We start from the raw sequence: 23,706 nt of genomic DNA, 5'->3' as shown, positions 1-23,706 counted from the left end.
AACGGATCCGCTCTCTTTGGGGTAGTTGGGGGGGGGGTAATTCTGAAAAATTAGAAAAAATGAAGTATTTTTAACTTACGAACGGGTGATTGGATCTCCATGAAATTTGATTTTTAGAAGGATATCGTGTCTCAAAGCTCTTATTTTAAATCCTGACCGGATCTGGTGACATTGGGGGAAGTTTGGGGTGGGGAGACCTAAAATGATGGGAAACGCTTAGATTGGAGGGATTGGGATGAAACTTTGTTGGAAAAATAAGCAGAAGTCTTGCATACGTGATTTACATAATTGGAACGGATCCGCTCAATTGCGGGGGGGGGGGGGGGGGGTAATTCTGAAAAATAAGAAAAATGACGTATTTCTAACTTACGAAGGAGAGATCGGATCTTCATGAAACTTCATATTTAGAAGGACCTCGTAACTCCGATATCTTATTTTAAATCTCAACCGGATCAAGCGTAATTGGGGGGGCAGTTGGGGGGACCGGCAATCTTAGAAAATACTTAAAGCGGTGAGATCAGGATGAAACTGGATGGGAAGAATAGAAACCTGTCTAAGATAAGTGACTGACATAACTGGACCGGATCTGCTCTCTTTGGTGGAATTGGGGGGGGGGGGTAATTTTCAAAATTGAGGTATTTGTAACTTACGAAAGGGTGACCAGATCTTAATGAAATTTGATATTTAGAAGGATCTTGTGCTTTAAAGTTCTAATTTCAAATTCCGACCAGATCCTGTGACATTCGGGGGAGTTGGAGGGGGGAACCGGAATTCTTGGAAAACATGAAAATTGGAGTATTTATATCTTACGAATAAATGATCGGATCGTAATGAAATTTGATTTTTAGAAGGAATTCATGTCTCAGAGCTCTTATTTCAAATCCCGACCAGATCTTTTGACATTGTGGGGATTTGGAGGGGGAAATCTTGGAAAAACACTTGGAGTGTAGGAATCGGGATGAAGCTTGGTGGATAGAATAAACAAATGTCCTTGATACGTGATTGACAGAATCGTACTGGATTCGCTCTCTTTGGGGGAGTTGGGGGGAGGGGTTCAGTGATTTGGCGAGTTCAGTGCTTCTGGACGTGCTAGGGCGATGAAAATTGGTAGGCGTGTCAGGGAGCTGCACAATTTGAATTGATAAAGTCGTTTTCCCAGATTCGACCATCTGGGGGGCAAAAAGGAGAGGAAAAATTAGAAAAAATTAGGTATTTATAACTTACGAGTGGGTGATTGGATCTTAATGAATTTTGACATTTAGAAGGACTTTGTGACTCAGAGCTCTTATTTTAAATCTTGACCGGCATTAAGCCTCTTATTTTCCTTTTTAAATCAATCTATTGATTCATAGAATTTTGTTAGAGCTCATACCATATGATCTCTTGGCTCTTAGCTCTTCTCGCCTCGTCACAAGTGCCATATGAGCTCTTAGCTCTTGCGTTATGCTATAGTGGCTCAGGTGGCTTGATGCTGCGGTGAGTTCAAGGCAGTTGTGGTAGTAGTATGACCGTAGAATGGCTCCATTTTGAATGGAATTTAACATCTTACAAGCCCCTCCTCCCCCAATAATATTCTTCTTTTTGCGGGCCTAAAAATAATTGAAAAAATGACTGAATTAAAAATTCAAGGCTCTAAGATTGGAAACATGAACACCTGCAGGAAAGGGGCAATGTCCCCCTCCCACTTCCGAAAACAGGAAAACGTGGAAACTTCACGCTGAGACTTAGCCCACTGTATTTTTGCCCCTTTGGTCCTCGGAATTATATAAAACCAAGTCGTTTTTGTTTTAAGAAGTATCCATCTATTGGTCAACGACATTTCATGACTGCAAGGTCCTTGTGCCAGCCCTGTTGTCGCTGGGATTGATTTAAGGCAGATATTATTTAATATATTACCATTACACCTAGTTGTTAAAACACACCTCATTGGTAACATCCATAGTTTTTCATTTCCTAATATTATTCATAAGTTTCGGTATTGAGAAACATTGGATTCTTGTGTCTTTATTATGCATTATTCCGCTTAGTATTTCGTTAAATCTTTCTTATAGTTATTATAATGCATTGAGTAAATAGTGGACACACTGAAAAACAAAGATTAAAAATGAGAAAGAGACCAAAAAATAACTGACCTAATAGAAATGAATAGAATATTTGCTTAAATAAATCATGCCAGCAAGTATTGTTTACATTATAATGCAAACTCTCAACCCGAACCTTGCACAATACGCTAACAAAGGACACCACTGTTGCGTCTTTTGTTATCATTTAATGAAAAACAGGTTTCTTGGGTTAGCTAGTCCGCAACCCAAACTGTTCTTGAATTTCATGCCTTTGCAGGGAGTTGAAGCATCTATTTAGCAAACCTAAAGAAGAATGAAAAACTTTTCTTTCATCAGTAAAACTGAGGTACTTACACTTCCCAGTGTTAAATTAGTTTTCTAATAGTTTGACTGATGTTAAAGACGTCATCGGTATATGAAACGAGAGAGGTGTTGATGCCATTCGATGTGAAAGAAGACGGGTAATGTTTTGTGAGGATCGACAAAATAGATGGCGTGCATAACAAAAGGTGTCAGGGTCCGTCAGACAGATATATATCTGTCTCGAGATACTGGCTCCTCAAATTTTTGATGAAAAATCTTCAGGCAGATTTGAAGGCAAGAGAACATATCACTAAGACTTAATAAGGAAGTGATTTACGCCTTTTTAGCAGCAAAAATAAATAATGCCGGATAATTAAGAAAGTCAAAGGCCTGACAGATATCAAGTCCCTATAAATAGGGGAGAACCAGAAGTGATGGCCTTAGGAACCAAATTGGTAGCAGTAGGCGGTGTTCTGAAACACCAAATCTGCAAGGCAAATCACTATTCATTTTTTGTTATTTTCATGGTTTCTTCTGAATCGGCAATTAATAAATTTAAGAATATAATTACACATTGCATTACTTGGCAAACGCTTTGGCAGCTGTCTATAAACTTCAGACAAAATTGTTTTCGTAATTTCATTAGGTTTGTTTAAATCTTGTTTCATCCTCCAAAATATTTTTGAAAAAATATCGCAGTTAATTAAGATAGTTGTGTAACAATATAAGGTACTTATGTATTATGCTGCCAACACTCAAATGCTTCATTTAAGTAGAACCTAAGTATAACCTGTTTCTCTGACGATCAATCCTAATGAAATCTCACAAAATGCGATGAAAGTATATTAATTTATTATCAAAATTGTGGAAACTATGGAAGAAACTTGTAGAATGCTGGCCACCCGAAACGTATTAACGTTATCAAGAATCGCGTTTAGAACACGCAAAGCGGCTTGTTTCAGACACGCTCTACTTGTATACCTCCAACGAGGCATTTTATCGAAAGGTTATAAAGTCATGTTGTGTCCATTGACGCACTGCTTGTTTTGGGCATCATTTCCTTATCCTGGAAAAACCTAAGTGACTCTTTTTCATTCTTTGGCAAATCCCAAATTTTCATTTGAACACCAAGAAATTATTCTCTATCAATACAGATGGTAAATGGAAGGGATTTTTTACATTGTCAGAAAAACTGGTTTAATTAGGTTCTGCTTAAATGAGCACTTCAGTGTTGGCGGTATAATATATAAGCACTTAAAATAATACTATAATTAAACTTTATTTTAAGCATAATTACATTCTTTGTTTTCTAAGCAATCATGGTTGTCCCCTTGGTGTGGCCTACTAAAAAACAAAAACCAGCCCATAGTAACCAAAAATTTAAAAACAATATTCTTGAAGAATATGTCGAGCCAGAAAATAACTGGTAACTACTATTTTTGTTCATTTTTTTGGAAACTGTTAAACTGTATCAAAAGACACTATATACATCCTGGTTGCCATGAGTGCGTGTCTGCAACATCTCAAAACGGGCAAGGGTGTCAGTTCGAAACTTTCAGTGGATGCTTAGGATATGTTGAACTAAATCAAAAGACACTGACATATTCACAATATCTCAGGAATGGCTAAGAATGTTAAGATTGTCAAAAGAGCGTATCTGCAATTCCTCGGGATAGCTAATGGGATTAAGTTTAAGCTTTCAAGGAGTGCTAGAGGGATGTTGAACTAAATAAAAAAAATAACTTATGTGTCCAAGTGGTCAAAAGGGTGCATCTGCAAAATACCAGGAACGGCTAAAGACATTCAGTTGAAAGTTCCAATTTGAAATGGAATCCCTCAAGAAAGGCACAGAATAAAAAAAAAGTACACCATTGGAATTGCCTTTACCAAAAAAGAAGGGAAGTCACTTTGTCTACGGGTACCACTGAATACTATTTTTTTCTCCTTCTTCACTGCTAGTTGGGCACTGGAAAACCATCGAGAGCTGTTTAAAACTCTTTTAGAAAGAAATTTTTATATCTGGTACCTTTTTGTAATTAACAAAACGAAGTATTTAAAATACAATATGGTTTTTGAAAAAAACCTCATCTTTAAATATACGACAATGTCATATTGGGTATAATGTTAAATTTGAGTGACACTGCTGTCTGGTTATTTGTGCCTTGTTAATTACTAGATCCACCTTAGAATAAAGCCAAAGCCATATGCAGCGCAGTATGTGGTGCAATATATATATGGTGCTTCCTAATAAAGGCCGAATATGGATAAAGGTATTAGGCTATGCTAAAACACTAATGCTTCTTTATATTTAATTTTAGCAGTATTCAGAAACTTAGAGACAGGTACATCACTTGTAGATTATTTGTGATATCATTTGCAACGTCACCAGAACCTTATTGATTTTATCTTAATAAATTCTTAGGTACGAAATTGCCGGCTGAGTGGAATGCCAGACTTAAGGCAGGGTAGTAGCTACGTTCGATCAAAAATTTTAGAATTCTTGAATAAATGTGTTAGCATGGGTGTAGCTGGCTTCAGGTAAGTGTTTAAAATACTATTCCCTTGATCCCTATGACAAGTTTAAAAAAAGAACTGGGGAAAAAACTCACCGATTTCTTAGGGAAATGAACTTGCTATAATGTTAAATATACTATTCCCTTGACCCAAATGGCAAGTTTGGGAAAGGCTGAGCAAAAAACCAACAGATCAACTTGAGAAGTGAGGCTCTTCTGATGTTGAATTTACTATTCCCTTGATCTCTAAGACAAGTTTAGAAAACAAACTTGGCAAAACCCCAACAGATCTTTCTGAGAAGTGAACTTTTTCTGATAATATACTATTTTCTTGATCCCTAAGAGAAGTTTAAAAAAAGAAACCTTGTAAAAAACAAACAAATCTTTTTGAGAAGTGAACTTCATATGATGCTAAATATTCTATTCCCTTGATCCCTATGACAAGTTAAAAAAAAACTAACAAAAAACCAACAGATCTTTTTAAGAAGTGAACTTCTTCTGATGTTACATATACTATTCCCTTGATCCATACAACAAGTTTAAAAAAAAAACGGGCAAAAAACCAACAGATCTCTTTGAAAAATGAACTTTTCTGATTTTAAATATACTATTCCCTTGATCTCTATGACAAGTTTTAAAACAAAAGCTGGGCAAAAAAAGAACAGTTCTTTTTGAGAAGTGAACTTCGTCTGATGTTAAATATACTATTCCCTTGAACCCTACGAAGAGCTAAAAAAAAAAAAAAAAAAAAAACTGGGCAAAAATCCAACAGATCTTTTTGAGAAGTCAAGTTCTTCTGGTGTAAAATATAATATTCCATTGGTCCCTATGACAAGTTTAAAAAAAAAGAACTGGACAAAAAACCCACCAATTTCTTAGGGAAATGAACTTCTTATAATGTTAAATATGCTATTCCCTTGATCAATATGGAGAGTTTGGGAAAAAAGGCTGGGCAAAAGACGAGGAGATTATTTTGAGAAGTGAGCTTTTCCTAATGTTAAGCATACTATTCCCTTGATCCCTATGACAAGTTTAAAAAACAAACTGAGCAAAACCCAACCGATCTTTCTGAGAAGTGAACTTTTTCTGATTTTAAATATACATTTCTCTTGATCCCAATGAGAAGTTTAAAAAAAGAAACCGGGCAAAAAACCAACAGATCTTTTTGAGAAGTGAACTCCTTATGATGCTAAATATACTATTCCCTTGATGCCTATGATAAGTTAAAAAAAAAAAAACTGGGCAAAACCCAACAGATCTTTCTGAGAAGTGAACTTTTTCTGATTTTAAATATACATTTCTCTTGAACCCAATGAGAAGTTTAAAAAAAGAAACCGGGCAAAAAACCAACAGATCTTTTTGAGAAGTGAACTCCTTATGATGCTAAATATACTATTCCCTTGATGCCTATGACAAGTTAAAAAAAAAATCTGGCAAAAACCAACAAATCTTTTTGAGAAGTGAACTTCACATGATGTTAAATATACTATTCCCTTGATCTCTATGAAAAGTTAAAAAAAAAAAAAAAACTGGGCAAAAACCTAACAGATCTTTTTGATAAGTCAAGTTCTTCTGATTTTATATATACTATTCCTTTGATCCCTATGATAAGTTTAAAAAACGAACTGGGAAAAAAACACCGATTTCTTAGGGAAATGAACTTCTTATGATGTTAAATATATCATTCCCTTGATCCATATGGCATGTTTGGAAAAAAAGGCTCGGCAAAAAAAACAGCAGATCATTTTGAGAAGTGAGCTTCTTCTGATGTTAAGCATACTATTCCCTTGATCCCTATGACAAGTTTAAAAAAAAAAAACTGGGCAAAAACCCAACAGATCTTTCTGACAAGTGAACTTTTTCTGATTTTAAATATACTATTCTCTTGATCCCAATGAGAAGTTTAAAAAAAGAAACCGGGCAAAAAACCAACAACTCTTTTTGAGAAGTGAACTTCTTATGATTCTAACTATACTATTCCCTTGATCCTTACGACAAGTTAAAAAAAAATGGGCAAAAAACCAATAGATCTTTTTGAGAAATAACCTTCTTCTGATGTTAAATATACTATTCCCTCGATCCCTATGACAAGTTAAAAAAAAACTGGGCAAAAAACCAACCGTTCTTTTTGAGAAGTGAACTTCGTCTGATGTTATATATATGCTATTCCCTTGATCCCTATGAAAAGCATTTTAAAAAAAAATGGACAAAAACCCAACATATCTTTTTGAGAAGTCCAGTTCTTCTGATGTTAAATTTACTAATCCCTTGATCCCCATGACAAGTTGAAAAAAAAAAAAAAACTGGGCAAAAAACCAACAGATCATCTTGAGAAGTGAACTTCTTATGATATTAAATCTGAAAGAAAGGTGGTGAATTTACTTAAGCACTTAAAAAATACAACTGCTTTTATTCTTATAATGAGTTTCTAAAAAATTAGGGATAACGGTGAAAGAATATAAACACTAGTTTTTTCATTTTTATTCAAAGCAGTGAATTTCGTACTAAATTGGTGAATCGAAGTGGGTTGCAGCTGATACTAGTTAGGTCTTCGAAAACACTACTTTTTGTTGGTATGAGGGAACAAATAGTTAAAACTAACCAAAACTGGCAGAAAAAGAAGAAAAAATGAATACTTAAAAAAAAATAAAGGTTGTAAATTAGTTTTAAGCAATGTTCAATTTGAAATAGGTATAGTGGATGAAAAAAATTATTCTTTTATTCGTATATTGATTAAAAAAACTAAAAAAAAATCTAGCAAAACACAAAAAGAGTTTAGGCTGAAATGCGACGAGATTGGCCATGTACCTTACAAGAGCAACATGCTGAAATAGGCCTTATGATATACTGTGTTTTATCAAGCAGCTGGCAAGTAGACTTTAAAAACTGACTGAATAGTAAGCCATTAATATTTGAACGTTTTAGTATTAGATTAGTTATGGTCAATTCTGTATTTGTATAGATGGCACGCAGATAATGTCAACTGCAGTTTCTAATAAAAAGGTTACATTCAACTGTTATTTATAAGAAAATATCGGGGTTGGGGAAAATATTAGTGTTTTTATATTGGGGGGGGGGATTTGTTTTTCGATTTCCCAGTGAAAATACTCAAAAAGGATACTTTTCCATGGAAATCCAAAAAGAAAGGTATTTTTAAATATATTGGGACAGAAAAAATCTAAGGAGAGGCAGTTGTAAACTATCCCCTGCCCCCTCTTATTTAGATTACAGGCCTACAATGTAGGTATGTCTGTATACCATTTAAAAGCTTTAAGTTCTTTAAATGACCTTCAATACAATTCAGTTCCATAAATAGAGTTAATTTGTTTAAAAATTTTACGTGCATTGTTTCCTAAATTTATAACTTATTTCATCTAAAGGTGTTTTAGGAAATACTTTATTTTGTACATTAATTTGGTATTGTGCCTTGCTTTTCTAATTAAATATTTATAAATTAAAATAATTTGTAAGCTTAAAGAAACATAGAGTGGAACATCGTTTCTACCAAATCAAAGCTTATGCATTCAAATAATAAAATCCCTAAAAATCATAATCCTCGTTGGAATTGGAGTTTTAGGTGCCTTCATGAACTTCCTACATTTTGAAAGCCTTTAATTTTGGCTGCTTTGAATATTTTTATTAGATTTGTAAAGAAAAAAAAAATAATGGTTTAGCAGAAACAGTATAACAATAGATTTCATCATCTGAAAATTTTCAAAAGGTGGAGTTATCTCCTTTTGGCTAAATACCGCAGAAAAATCATCCATATTTTAAATTCAATTATTACAGGATTGATGCCGCAAAACACATGTGGCCTGGAGACCTCCAAGCTATTGTTAATGGACTAGCTGACACCTCCTTTGGGAAACCATTCGTATTCCAAGAAGTCATCGATCTCGGTGAGTAATCAAGCCTTTTAGAATCCAAGTCGACCAGCTCTCTGGAATAAACAATAGAAAAGTTTAAGAAAGAGAAGTTAGGATAGGGGTTTTCATTTATAATGTTTTTAACATTATGTTAAAATGTTAGGATAGTGGTTTTCATTTATAATGTTTTTAACTTATAAAAAATATAAATACACATAAAATAAAATAAAATACAAAGATATTTAAAAATTTATCAAGATACTTAAAAAAATATAATAATGCTAAAAGGTTTTTATAAATCATGGTTACTGAATAGTCACCTGATCAGCTTAACTAATGCTTGTTTTGTCTTTTTCACGTTAGGACAGATTTGGCCAAAATTTATGTTCTATTTGAAATTCGCGCTTAAATAAATTTACTCCTAATTTTTATGGGTTCCTCATTAAATTCGGGACTTCAGTACCCAATACTCAGTACCTTGTTCAACGGTCCTTATAAATGATTGTTACTGAATTGGGATCCGATAAGCTTAACCGTCGTTTTTTTTCTTTTTCATGGAAATACCATTTTGGGCGCATTTTCATTAAAAAAAAAATTATTTTGGCATTCTATAGAAAAATTTAAAAACAGTAAAATATTGCCCTACTCCCTGTATACTGAAAAAGGCAGGAGGCGGAGGAGTGAATACAATGCATTAAAAAAGATCTCTCCATCTTCTGTATACACTATTACCTTTTGTTTTCTCAGCAAAGCAGTTTTTGCAAGTGATAATCCCACTGGTATCCTATTACACAGAACTTGTTAAGAACTGCAAATAAGGAGTGCTTCGGGAATTCTAAAAAAAGGAATCTTGATAAAAATTCTTACATCTAAAGAATCCCTTTTTTATGCTGAATCCAAACATATAAAATTCATATATAACCCATGCAGCCTTCTAGAACAAGGTTTAATTGGAAAAAGAAGCTTTTTATAGAACTATAAATTTACTCTTTGTCGAAAATAACGAGGGATTGAAGAGGAGGCAACTCTCCTCATGGACGGAACAGCTTCTGTATGTTTTAATTTTAAGATTCCTCCTTACTTTCAGTTGAAAAAGCAATCTTTTTTGTTTAATACATAAGACAGTTGCATATCATCTACTTTACTTTATTGAGGTGCTACTTCGACTATAAATCCTAAGATCCAACTTTAGATCCGAGCACCAAATAACCGGCATTAATATTTTTAGTTGTAGTTTTTTTTAAATTTATTATTCAAGATATTTTACCCCTTCACTTTCGCGCAAATTCATTTGGCTCATTACTCTGACCACTCTCTCCGATCTGATTTACATACTTTTAAGCCGAGTGTCTTTAGTAATAGTGTATTTATATTCCACGATGTATAATTCTACTAGAATTTTGATAAAACTATTTCTTCTCTCGAAGGATATGAGCCAATCAAAGCCTCAGAATACACGGGCATTGCAACAGTTACCGAATTTAAATATTCTGCAAAAATTGGAGAGGTATTTAGACACAGGAATGGACAGAAGCTTGCTTATTTGAAGAACTTTGGTGAGTTGAATTCAAGTCTATTCTATTCTATCTGTTTTTTTTTTCCAATGAAAAGAAAGATTAAATATAAAATTTATAAAGGACAGTGACTCCTGCTAACATTGGCTGACCCTCGTCCCAAACTGAAGAATGTGGATATACTGGGGTTCGAACCCGCATCCTCTCAGACAAAGGATCCCGAATCCAGCGCACCAATCCACTCGGCCAGGACGAATGTGTTAGATCCCAGGATCAGCCGGGATTAATGTGCTAGATCCCTTAAAAACGCTTTAGACCACTTGTAAACGGTTTAGATCACTTAAGAACGCTTTAGATCACTATTAAATACTTTAGATTACTTTTAAGTGCTATAGGTAATTGATATAAACGCTTTCGCTCACTTAAAAGTGTTTTAGGTCAGATGCAACGCATACCATTTGCCATACATACTATTGTCAGTACGCGGCAAAGTTTAAGTTTAGATGTTTTGAAGCGTTTCTAAGTGATGTAAAGCGTTTTTAAGTGATCTTGAGTGCTTTTAAGTTATCTAAAGCATTTATAAGGTATTTAACGCTTAGTGATCCAAAGCGTCTATAAGTAATTTAAAGCGTTTATAAGCGATCCAAGGTGTTTTTACGTGATCTAAAGTGTTTTTAAGTGATCTAAAGCGTTTTTAAGTGATCTAAAGTGTTTATAAGTGATCTAAACCGTCTTTAAGGAATCTAAAGCTTTTATAAGTGATCTAGACGGTTTCTAAGCGATCTAAAGCGTTTATAGGTAATCCAAAGCTTTATCCAAAGTTACCAAACAATGACTGATTAAACTAAAACGTATTATTTCTGCCTCTAAATTTTCTTACACGGAGGAAAATATTTAGTATGATATAATAAGTAATATTGATATACTTAAATGAACAGGAGCTGGAGGAATGGCGGATATTTCCCCGAATCAAACTTTTCTCAAAGACTTCTTTAAATTAAAACACACAACTTGATTTTTTTTTTTTTTACTTTCAATTCCGTCTCAACGCAATATATTTCTAAGGGATACACTGGTTTTCAGGTTGAATATAATGACCGAAATTATATTATTCAAAAATTGAAGTGCGAAGGGTTGATGAAGGGGGAGCCCTCTTTCATATTCAAAATAAATCTGAATATAATACGACAAACAGGGATAAAAATTAAGTTGTTTCAACGAAATTAAAAAGCCTTGTTAAAAGCTAAAAGCCAGGAATTATCCTATAGTTTATGCAGACCCCCCCCCCATTCTCCCTGCCGTTAGATATCTAATTCTTTGATTTTACATATTGATCTAAAGTGCTAAGAAAATGTGTTTGATGGATTTTCTTACATCTAGATTAGAAAAATGGGACACGGGTCCGATAATTTTTTGGATGTGTATGATAGGTCTACAAGTCCCAGAAAAGTTCGTATCTTGAAAGTTCACATAGACGTCATGCTCTCATGTACAGTTTTGAAAACAAACGCGCGTTTCTAACACGCGTCACAAGCAAACACATAATCATGGAATAAACATAAAATATTTAATATCAATAGCAGCTCAATCTCCTAACTCATAATTACTAAAAGTTAACATTGTGATGCATTAATATTGGGCCTACACCATCAAATCCGGAATTTCTGAACACACGGGACAAGGGTTTGAAGAAGCTATATATAGAAAATTGAAATTCTGAATTTATTGTAGAATACCAAAAGAAGGAGACCATTTGAATGTTAATTTGATTTTCTTGTAGTATTTTTCTGTAATAAAGATATTGATTTTGTTATTGTTATTTATTAGCTAGTTTTATTATATATTTCTTAGTATACTATACAATGTTATTATTATAGAACAAACATTATTTTTGTTATGTATTTTTATATATTTTGTATTCTATATTATACATTAGATTTTTTTATTATCTGAAAAAAAGTGGATTATTGTCATTTTGTACTGCAAAAGGACATTAAAAGAAGAAAAAACTGCTCAAATTTCCGGAAATTCTTTTTTGTATATCATCATAGCTTGGACAGTTAATGTCTTCCATAGTCCAATATGCAGTAAATTTCCATTTAAATGTTTTTTTCTTTCTAATGTATAAAAACTCATTCAGTGAATTGTGTTTTGACTGCCCACTCAAATGTTGGTTCAGTCAATTAAATAGATAGTTCCAAAAATCCACAGTAGAAGTTTTGATAAGTGCATTTAAGTATTAATTTTCTACACTTTCGAATTAACTGGAATTAAAAGCAAAATTATTGCAAAAAAATGTCCTTTTAGATAGTAAAAGGAATTAAAAGTGACAAATATATCTATTTTACGAAATTGTTTTCTTTTCTGTAAACTTGATTAGTATCATGATTGTTTACTACTGTTGTTATGACGAAATGAAAAATACACCGTTAGAACTTTATAGCACAAAGTGACACTTTTACCTTTAAGAGGTTTGAGAGCACGATATCCCTATTCTTATTTGCGTTAATGTGTGCTCGTAATTTTGATCTGATTATTCACTTGAGTTTCTGCTCGGTTTTGTGTTTTATTTATTTATTCATAGTGGCATGGATTATATTCGAGGCTGATTTAATTGTTCGTTTTAGGTTTCATTAATTCCTTTTACAAAATTTTGTTCGTTTCAAGTTTAATTAAATAAAAAAACTAGTTTTTTTTTAGCTGAAAGTAAGGAGTGACATTAAAACTTAAAACGAACAGAGATTACTCCGTATATGAAACGGGTTGTCCCCTCCACAATCCGTCACTCTTTACGCTAAAGCTTTTAATTGTTTTAAAAAGTAGAATTGTGGCAAATAGTCAAACTTTAGCTTAAAGAGCGAGGGATTGCGGAGGGGACAACCCAATTCATATACGGAGTAATTTCTGTTCGTTTGAAGTGTTAATGTCGCTCCTAACTTTCAGTTAAAAAAAAAACTAGTTTTTTTATGTAATTTCGAAACGTTTTTGAATTCTTTTTTTGGCTAAATGGCTTTCTCTTAGTTTTGATCAGACGATTTTGAGAAATAAGGGGTGGGGAAAGAGGCCTGGTTGCCCTCCAATTTTTCAGTTACTTAAAATGGGAACTAGAACTTTTAATTTTTAACGAACGTTTTTATTAGTAAAAAACATACGTAACTTAAGAATTCACTTACGTAACAAACTTTTATATTCTTATGTCTTTATTATGTGTATGAGGGGGTTTGTGCCCTCGTTAATATCTCGCTCTTTACACTAAATCGTAAGTTTTGTCTCAATTCTTTAAGAATGACCCCTGAGTCTGAAAGGCCATAGAATAAATAGTTGAAATTACTAAAAATACTTTAGCATAAAGAGAGAGGTATTTATATCCTCCTAAATACCTCGCTCTTTATGCTAAAGTATTTTTAGAACCCCTCATATGCGTAATAATCTCTGTTCTTTTTAAGTTTCATTGCTACTCCTTACTATCAATTGAAAAAACTTTTTCATGTTTATTTTTTCATTGTTTTTTTTTTTATAGTGATGCTAGAAAATCCTGCGCCCTTTTCATTGAATTTTTCTTCCCCCTTAACATATTCCTCCAAGGAAAGATCCTTCCACATAGCCCCTCCAACGATGACCCCCGGGGAAAAGAAAAAATAAATAAATAAAATAAACACGCACCTGTCTTTTGGCAAAAATACGAAATTCCATATTTTTGTAGATAGGAGCTTGAAATTTTTGATATAGGGTTCTCTGATACGCCGAATGCGATGGTATGATTTTCGTTAAGAATCTATGATTTTCTCAGGCTCGTAACTTTTGATGACAAATACTAATTTGATGAAAGTCATATATTTAAAATCAGCATGAAAATACGATTCTTCTGATGTATCTTTTAGCATCAAAATTCTGTTTTTTTAGAGTTGCGTTTACTATTGAGCCGGGTCGCTCCTTACTACAGTTTGACTGTAACTGTAACTGTTTGACTTACTATGCTACTTTACTTTTGCTCGCTTTAATTTACGATATCGCTCTTCAGTTTTCATTGAAGACCTTTATCTTTAGGAAATATTTTTTTTCAAATTTAATTTACTTTTATTTTTAATTTATTTATTAAATCGTAAAGACAACCCACAACTTATCCTCAGTACCAATCAAGTGGGTAGGTTGGCCGGTGGAGAGCAATAGGCCTCTAGATTTTTTCGAACCCCATAGATTTTTAGAAATGAATTTTCGGTATTTTGATTGAAAAAGGAAGAGAATATCTCCTATTTTGAACGCTTTAAAAGTACCTCTTTTTGTTAACCCACTTCTGGAAAAATGAAAACAAATCCTTGGCCTTCTCCTTGTATTTTTGGAAATCTATTTGCCTCGTACTAATAAAAAACAACAATAAGAATCACCCCCCCCCCCAAAAAAAAAAATTAAATTTAGAGTAGAGATTTAGAGATTTAGACATTAAAAATCCTGCAAAGACCCCTGATTTAAGCTATATAAGCGGATTTTGTTCTATTTTTTTTTTACTAAGAAAATGTTTTGTCTGAACTGTTAATGTGTTTAACATGCACGCCTAGGTCATTTATACAAAAATTCAATTTGGTTATCTATGAACGAATTAAGCTCAAGTTTTTTTAATTCCTTTCTATTTTTTCTAAAGATGCTTTCTTATGACCTTTGTCTAGTTTTTGATTCTCTTATGATCGATTTCTGCATAAGTAATTTCTGTTCATTTCGAACTTGACGTCTTTTGAACTTGAAATTGACAATGAGAATTTGTTTTCTCTTTTAATGTTTAATAGTACTTCTTGCTTTTTATTGAAATACTTAGTTATTTTTTTCAATGTAATTGGTTATAAAATTTTCTGTGTTCTTGTGGTTCAGTTTTTCATATTTTGTTTTAGTGCCATCTCTATATTTTTTGGAAAAACGGATTTGAGTTTTTAATCTATTCAAACATGTTTTCTATTATATGTTTTCAGGTGAGGGCTGGGGAATGCTTCCTGGAACCAGCGCAGTTGTTTTTGTTGACAACCATGACAACCAGAGAGGTCATGGTGCTGGAGGACCTGACATTATAACCCATAAGGACTCTAAACTTTACAAGGTTTTTAACGTTCTCTTTTGTTCTTTGGTGTACGTTAAATAAAAAGAAAACCTTTTCTACTGAAAGTAAGGAGCGACATTAAAACTTAAACGAACAGAAATTATTCTGTATATGAAAGGGACTGTCCCCTTCTCAACGCCTCGCTCTATGCGCTAAAGTTTTTCTATTGTAAAAAAAAATAGAGCTGCGAGAGAGAGTCAAACTTAAGCGTAAATAGCGAGACGTTGAAGAGGGGACAACCCCTTTAATATACGGAATAATTAAAGTTCGTTTTAAGTTTTAATATCACTCCTAACTTTCAACAGAACTTTTTTGAATTTCTGATCTTTTTTTAAATAATGCCAGGAAATCTGACCCCAACTCCACGAAGAAGCCCCTTACCATGGAAATATCCTCTAGACAATTCAATCCCGGTAATAAATTTACCACGGACAATTACTCTTAACCAATCCACGCGTGAAATCGAGACGGAAAAGAGAAAGCAAGACACATAAGAAGAATTTTGTATAAGAATTCTGGCAAATTCTCACGGTGTATAATTTCCCCTGACAAGTTCACTTCCTGGAAAATTCCCTCTCAATGGAAAATTCTCCATGGAAAAACCCCCAGAAGAAAATTTGTCCCAATCCCTACCCAAAAATATATACATGCATCCCAATAACAAATACTACGCGTAAACAATGGCTAAATTTTATAACTTAAAGACCTGTCCCCTGGGGCTGTGGGGGGGGGCGGTCATGTTATACCTAAATGCATTATTATTGGGCCTTTCAACTTTGATGAATAAAATGGCTGTTTCAAAACTTTGATCGGATGATTTTGGGAAAAAAGTGGCTGGGGAGGTGGACTAGTTGCCCTCCAATTTTTTGGTCACTTAAAAAGAGCACTATAACTTTTAATTTTGGTTCAAACGAGCCATCTTCTGATATTCTAGGACCACGGGATTGATACGGCCACCCACGGAAAAAAACGTATCCATGATTTTTCTTCTCGCAAAAATGCATTTTAGCAGATAAGAGCTTGAAACATATGCAGTAGGGTTCTCTGATCTGCTGACTCTTGGGGGATGTATCTCCTTTTACTCGAAAATCTGGAAAATTTTCACGGGTTCGTAACCTTTGATGGGTAATATTAAACTTACTGAAATTTATATATTTAAAATGAGCATATCAAGCAAATTCTTTTAATATATCTATTGGTATCAAAAGCCTTTTTTTTTAAACCGTTTTTTAGAGTTTCGGTTACTATTGTGCTGGGTCGCTCCTTAATAACTGTTCGTTACCGCGATGTGTTTTGAACCGCAATTTGATCGGATTTTTCTTTTGGTTGTTATTACGTATACGAGGGAGTTGCCCCTCCTCAGTATCTCGCTCTTTACACTAAAATATTTGTGAATTTATAAAAAGCTTATTATTCTAATTAAACTGTCCTTATGTGTCAGTTGTCATTCTTAAATAATTGGAACAAAAGGTCAAACATTAGCGTAAAGAGTGAGGTACTCAGAAGGGGGCAACCCCCTCATACACGTAACAATTTCAGTTTTAATGTTTTTCCTTACTTTGAGTTGGAAAAAAATTGTTTTTATTTATTTATTTAATAACAATCACAAGCCTAAGAGGGGAAGAAACTCCCTCGTATATGTAATATAAGGGGGTTTGCCCCATCGTCAATACCCTGCTCTTTACGCTAAAGTTCGAATTTTGTTCCAATTCTAAAGGAATGCCCCCTGAATCCCAAAAGCCGTTTAATTGGAATAGATAGCTATTTTGCAATTAATAAAAATACTTTTGCGTAAAGAGCGAGATATTGACGAGGGGGCGAACACCCTCATATACATAATAGTTTCTGTTAGTTTTAAGTTCTAATATTACTACTTACTTTCAGTTTAATAAACTTGTGTTTTTTAATTTAATATCTGATTGTTTTCTAAATAATGCTGGGAAATCCAGCACTCCTTTCATTGAAATTCTCTTCCCCCATAAAACTCCTCAATGGAAATTAATCCCACGTAACCCTCTCCCCTGACCCCCCCCCCCAACTAGAAAAAATCCCCCTATAAATGTTTGTATGTTTCTCAATAGCCAATACTATATGTAAACAATGGGCAAAATTCATAACTTGCAGCCCTTCCCCCGGGGACTGTGGGGGATTAGGTCGTCCTCAAAGACATAGTTATTAAATGTTTCGACTGTTGAATAAATGGCTCTCTGAAAATTTTATCCGGTGACTTTGGGAAAAAATGAGCGTCGGAGGGGGCCTAGATGCCCATCAATGTTTGGTCTCTTAAAAAAGCACTTGAACTTTTAATTTCCGTTCAAATCAGCCTTCTAGCGACACTCTAGGGCCACTGGGCCGATACGATCATCCCTTGGAAAAAACAAATAAACACGCATCCGTAATCTTTCTTCTGGCAAAAAATAAAAAACCCTGTATTTTTGCAGATAGAATCATCTGCAAAATTACTTTTAGGGAGTGTATTTCCCCCTTTTTTTGAAAATAAATCACATTTTCTCAGGCTCGTAACTCTTGATGGGTAGGACTGACCTCGATGAAAATTATATAGTTAAAATCAGCATAAAAATCCAATTCTTTTGATGTATCTATTCATATCAAAAATGAGCCGGGTCGCTCCTAACTTATAGTTCGTTACTACAAACTGTTACAGTGGATGTTTTCCAGAACTCTAGTATTATTGAGGACCATTGATTATTTGCTATTACCTTTAGTGGCATAGGCTAGTGGACAATTGATAAACGTGCATAAGCTGCCACTTAAATAACCGAACGCACCCTTTATTTCGGGAACATAGGCTCAATTGGGCCGTCAAGGGGGGTTAGGGTAAGGTGTCAACTGGGGGGGGGGGGAGCAAGCGCAGTGTTAATATATTTCTCCCCTGTTAATATATTTCTCCCCTAGATTTATTTTTTTTAAATTTACCTTACAAAATAAAAAAAAAACATACAAATGCCTCCCCCTCTTCTTTGAATTTGAAAAATCACTTTTTTGTAACTTCTTTAAGAATATCGGAAAAAACTTGCCCCTCCCTCTACATTTGCGTGAATTTGTATATTTGAGGAAGGAGGGCTAAAATAACACTAACCAGGAGCCTAAAAGCCTATCTACGCCTCTAATAGCCCATACCCGTGCAGTCCTATGGGTTAGATTCAAAATTATTGAGATATCAATATTGAAACAAGGGTTTTACAAATTTCACTACAAACATACCTTCTTGAAATCAGTTGAGTGTTTTTTTTTTTTATTCTAGCCCAGTTGATACCTGCCTTGGAGTTTTGTTAATGATATGTATATTTTTTTTTCTAGATGGCTGTTGGTTTCATGCTTGCTTATCCCTATGGATGGACACGAATAATGTCTAGCTTCTTTTTTGACGTAAGATATTTATCTGATTTATTTTGCAAAGTTTGTATAGTTCAAAATATACTTAAGAAAACAAAATATCGAAAAGACTTCAAATGAACATTTTATTATTCATAATAAATGAAAAGTATTCCTTATTTTTCAAAAAGTAAGAAAAATGTTCCAACTAAATTAATAAATAAAACTAAATTGTACTAAATATAGTATTTAATTGTATTCAATAGTTTTCATTGCTTGCAAGCATGCGTGTTAGTTTGTCTCATGAAAAATATTTTCTGATAGCCAAGATACAATACTCTAGCAGATTTTAACCTTTTAATTTTTTCCACTTCAATAATTTTTCCATTTCAAAAATGCTGAGGAACAATTCAACCTCATACTTTGTGATTAGAAAAATAAAGTCCTTCCTTACTTAGAAAGAAGTATGTCGAACTTGCAGTTCAGGTCTTCGGCATTTGAGCTAGTGCTCCTTGGAATCCGAACTTAGTGCAGTATCTTCTAGTTACTGAACCCAAAGGCATCTAAGTTCGGGATAGCAGTTTGACAATTTTGTTATTCCAGGAAAACCAATAAATAATTGTAGAAGGCAGAATCTTCTTCCAAGGCCATATCCAGAGAAGGGTAGGGGGTTTGAACCCCTCGTCCCCGAAATGTTTGTATGACTCGTAAAAATGTATCAAAAATGAATGCAAAACAAATTTTGGTACGTTTTTAAAGATTATTTTGTACCCATCCCCGAAAAAATACTTTTAATTCCCCCCCCCCAAAAGATCATGGATACAGCCCTGTCTTCTTGTATTTAAAATAAAACCGCAAGGGACACTATTTTTTATAGCAAAAATCAATATCGAGCTCTTTTGGTTTCATATCTAAATCTTCGGGGGGGGGGGTATTAAATTAATAAATATTTATTCTCAGTCGTCTTCCATCTATCTTATTGACATCTGTCGTCCTAGAGTAATGGTTTTAATAAATATGAATCCCAGGAATACCTGTATATCGTGTCACGCCTTATGTATTGCTTTGCCACATTGTTAAATACATCGCTATTTTTAGTCTTCTTTGTGCTGAAATTAGCAACGGCATTCCGAATAAAAAAAGAGAAAAAAAGCTATAAATGAGCCGAATTGTAAATTATTCTTGTGCAACAAATTTGACCAAAGACTTAGAAAAAAGATGAAATTCCAGTTCTGGTGTGGTGAGATAAAAAAAAAATAAATTATCGGAAACTTTTAAAAATACTTCCTATAACAATCTTTTATGTTAATTCTTATGATTTGTAATTTAGCTCATTTCTAAAGCACCAAAATTAGCAAAATGCTACCCCGATCTTACAGAAAAAGAAGCTTGACCTGGGTATCGAAGAACCGACTTTAGTTTCACAGCCTTTTGGTAAAGCAGTGATAATACCAATATTTTTTGCGGTAATTTCTGTTTTTTTTAAGTTTCATTTATTCGTTAGTAACAACCCCAGATTTAGATACTTTTAGGATGTAAGGAGCCGAGACCTGGCCTGCCCTGGGTACCGAGTACCGAAAATCCGAGCTTAATTTTTACATCATGGATCATATTAAATATCGATTGGAACTTGCAATCTGTTCTTACCTTAAAATTCAGAAGTAAAGAAATCTATAGAAATTTTGAAAAAGAGCTTCAAAATTCATGAAAATGGTGGCAGGCAGTAGTAACGGCCATCTGCTTTTGACGACATCCATATCCGCTACTCTTTTCTTCCCTTAACGAACTATGATAATGAAGAAGTTCAAAGGCGATTCCACTAAGGCGAAGCTTTTGTTAATTTTCTTCAAGACGCAGGTGAATGTTACTTCATATGGAATGTTTTTCTAAGAGATGTAGGTGTCTGTTATATAATAGAGTTTGTTTTCCCTTCGATTGCTTAAGAAATAATGTATAAAAAAATTCACCTTCAGGTGAAGGTAATAAAACCTTCAGTGCCCCGCCAAATGTTTTCTTTGGTTTTTACGTAATATGAAATGTTTTCATCAATATACGAGCGTACGCGTGCCGTAATAGTTTCTTCGATTGTTTAAAGAACCTATAAGAGCCAGGAAAAACCTTCAAGGGCCCTCAAGTAGAGCTATGAACCAAATTGATTATAACCCGATATTTTCATGCTTCACACATACATAGCCTTTTCCTGTCGGCAAACAAAGGATTTTTCCACCGTTTCTAGGAGCAGAGCCGTTACACAGTCTAGACGAGTATCGATTTTCTTGGAACAAAGGCATGTTATTCTACTAGCAGGACAAACAAACGGTGTCCCACCATTTCCAGGAACAGAAGCATCACTTGATCCTCATTGATTTTCTAGGAACAATGGTCATTTTATTTTTCTATCAAGAGCGGGTAATTTTCTATTGTTCCCGGGGGTAGGAAACTAGATACTAGAAAGGGAATTCCATCGGTTCTACATCTAATCTTTAACTTAATACAACTCGATTTTCTAAAATGGATGCTTCTAGAAACTTGAAAAAGAATTGGATGCCTGCCTATATGCTGGTGAGTCTTTATGCACATACCCCTCCCCAACAAAAAAAAATGGGGAACATTATACCCAAGTTTAACCTACTATAACTTCAAGTATTGAATATACAGCTAAAACCCCACCCCTTTCCCCTAATGCAAAAAAATTTTTATCAGATTTTTTCTTCTATCATAAAGATTTAAGCTAAATTCTATCCCTATTCGAAAGGTACTTTATTGCTAACCTGACAGATGTGTTTAAGCCAAGTTAATGATTAACCCTTGGGCGTAGGGTGTATTTCAGCTTAGAATACATATTTACCGTGAGCAAATATAATCTGACACATGGTTAAATGATTGGACGAAAAGACTCGGTTTTAACCTTTAGTTAAAATAATCTCTAAAACTGAATTTTGATTTTTTTTTGTCGGGGGGGGGGATGATGAGCTTATAATCTCTATTTTCGTATGAAAAAAAGCGATTAAATAATTTACATAGTCAATGTTTATTCGGAGAGGGGATCAAAGGTTGAGTGTAAGTTATTAGTCTTAAGTTAGTTAGTTGCGGAAAAGGAGTGAATATTCTGAGAAAAACATAGTTATTTTCGCTAAAACTAAAGACAAGGATTGAATTGATTGAATCTTTAACTGGGATTCCACGTGGGGAATAGGACATGTGTTCTTTTGACTATACTAATGAATTATTATGTGAAACCGCCCCCCCTTAATATTATCAGATGTATCCCCAGGCTAAAGATAAAAAGCTTACTGTTTGTGTTGCCCCTTCCTCTAGATTACTCTATTTACTATAAATTTTTCTCATAAAAAAGTTACCTAAATCTCTCAAAAATTCTAGTTTAGCTACTTTCTTGCTATGTTGATTAGGTGTGGAAAATGACACTTTTGGAAGTGGGTCTACAGGGTAACGTGTGTCCTGGGAAGGTATTTTGAACCACCTAGAAGACTTATTCTTATCGCCATTTAAGGAAATAACTGTTAAGAAAACTCTGTATAAAGAAACTCAGTTTTCTCGATTGATTAAAGCAATTTGCTTGGAATTAAAGCACTTCGCCTGGAATTAAAGCACTAGAATTCTTTGAAACCGGAATGATAAAACATTTTTTTAAAAAGTTTAAATTTTTTTCACTACTTTTCTTCAAAAAAAGTTTCTTTCAAAATTTTCATTTTGTATCCACGCTGCGGTGTGAAAACTACTTCGAAAGCCAACAATTTAAATTGAGTAGGGGGGAAGGTTTCTTACATTGATATAGAAGGGATGGGGTGCAATATCGATGGTTTAAATTTAAGTGGGGGCATTTTGAAATTAGGCTAAGTTATTAGGAAAAGAAAAACATTTTGTTCTTTATGCACAAATTTTGATGATATGCTTGGGGACATGGGCTATTAGAAGTGAATTTTATAGGAAACTATGATTTTTAACCCAATTACTTCATGAAAAATTAAATTTTATTTTTATTGAAGGAAAATTCTAGCCGATGCCACCTCCCCCGAAAAGGGCAAGGAAATTCGAGAAATTGGCCATTCATAGCAGCAAGACAGCAAGAAATCATAAATTTAGATTTAAATGTAAAGAAATTTCAAAAATAATTAGTTTAAGAGGGGAGTGGGAAGGAGGGGGATGCAGAATATAACTCAGATTTGAGGGTTGTCAATGTGTACAACGCTACCGTTTTGATACGGGCCTATGGTACTTCAAGCATTCAGTCATCGTCGCAGGCCAAAAACCCCGGAGAGATTGAGGCTAGTGAGATAAATTTGAATATTTGGCGTTAAATGGGGGTCGGAAAAGGGCAGAGTTTCCTAAAGTAGATTTTAACTGTTTACAGGGGTAATATCCTGTAGCCTGAAAGGGGATAGGCATTTTTGAGAAGGTAAATGAGCATTTAGATATTAGGGTTTGAGTGTTACAGTACGATTCATAATATGAAGAGGGGTAACTTAAAGATAAAAAGGGGTTTCATATAATTGGTGAATCACTGGGTAGTGCTTCTTTACAAGCCTGCCAAAGACCCTGATTCAATTGTATATTTCTTTCCTATTCCCCATAAGTAGATAGATAGATAGATTTATTCACACGAAAGCCAAATTTGGTCCTGGTGACATACACAAAACAAGCGAAAAAAATACAGCAACAAAACATAGACTGAAAAGACACTAAAACTAATTATGTAAGAAAATCATCACGATACCTCACGCCGACCCGGACGAACTTTCCAATATTATTTATACTATATAACACCTACTTCTCAAAATTTCCAAAATCCAATCTCAATATTAGCCGGTTTTTAAAATGAGGGGAAAATTTTATGTAAAGGGAGGAACTGCTAAAACTGTCCTATATGTCTCTATACATTCTATAAAGAATTAAAATTAAAACATCACTTGAGGCACTGTAAGCGTCAAGGGAGCCAGTCCGTAGAGACGGTGCCATCTTGCGATTTGAGAACTTTCAAATTCGCTCCTGCAGAGTGACAAGGTG

General features: G+C 34.0%; 1 protein-coding gene across 1 annotated transcript in view; it reads left to right on the top strand.

Moving 5' to 3' along the window:
• LOC136043425 (alpha-amylase 4N-like) overlaps positions 1-23,706 on the top strand; it is a 50,237-nt gene that overhangs the window by 10,696 nt on the left and 15,835 nt on the right. Inside the window, exons 4-8 of the mRNA XM_065728337.1 lie at positions 4,789-4,904; positions 8,669-8,778; positions 10,173-10,301; positions 15,221-15,345; positions 18,667-18,735. Coding sequence (XP_065584409.1) covers positions 4,789-4,904; positions 8,669-8,778; positions 10,173-10,301; positions 15,221-15,345; positions 18,667-18,735 — 549 coding nt within the window. The remainder of the gene's footprint in view (positions 1-4,788; positions 4,905-8,668; positions 8,779-10,172; positions 10,302-15,220; positions 15,346-18,666; positions 18,736-23,706) is intronic.

This window comes from Artemia franciscana, unplaced genomic scaffold, assembly GCF_032884065.1.
Source record: "Artemia franciscana unplaced genomic scaffold, ASM3288406v1 Scaffold_592, whole genome shotgun sequence".
Taxonomy (NCBI): Eukaryota; Metazoa; Arthropoda; class Branchiopoda; order Anostraca; family Artemiidae; genus Artemia; species Artemia franciscana.
The sequence above is the reverse complement of the archived record's forward strand: the minus strand, read 5'-3'. Positions and strand labels throughout refer to the sequence as shown.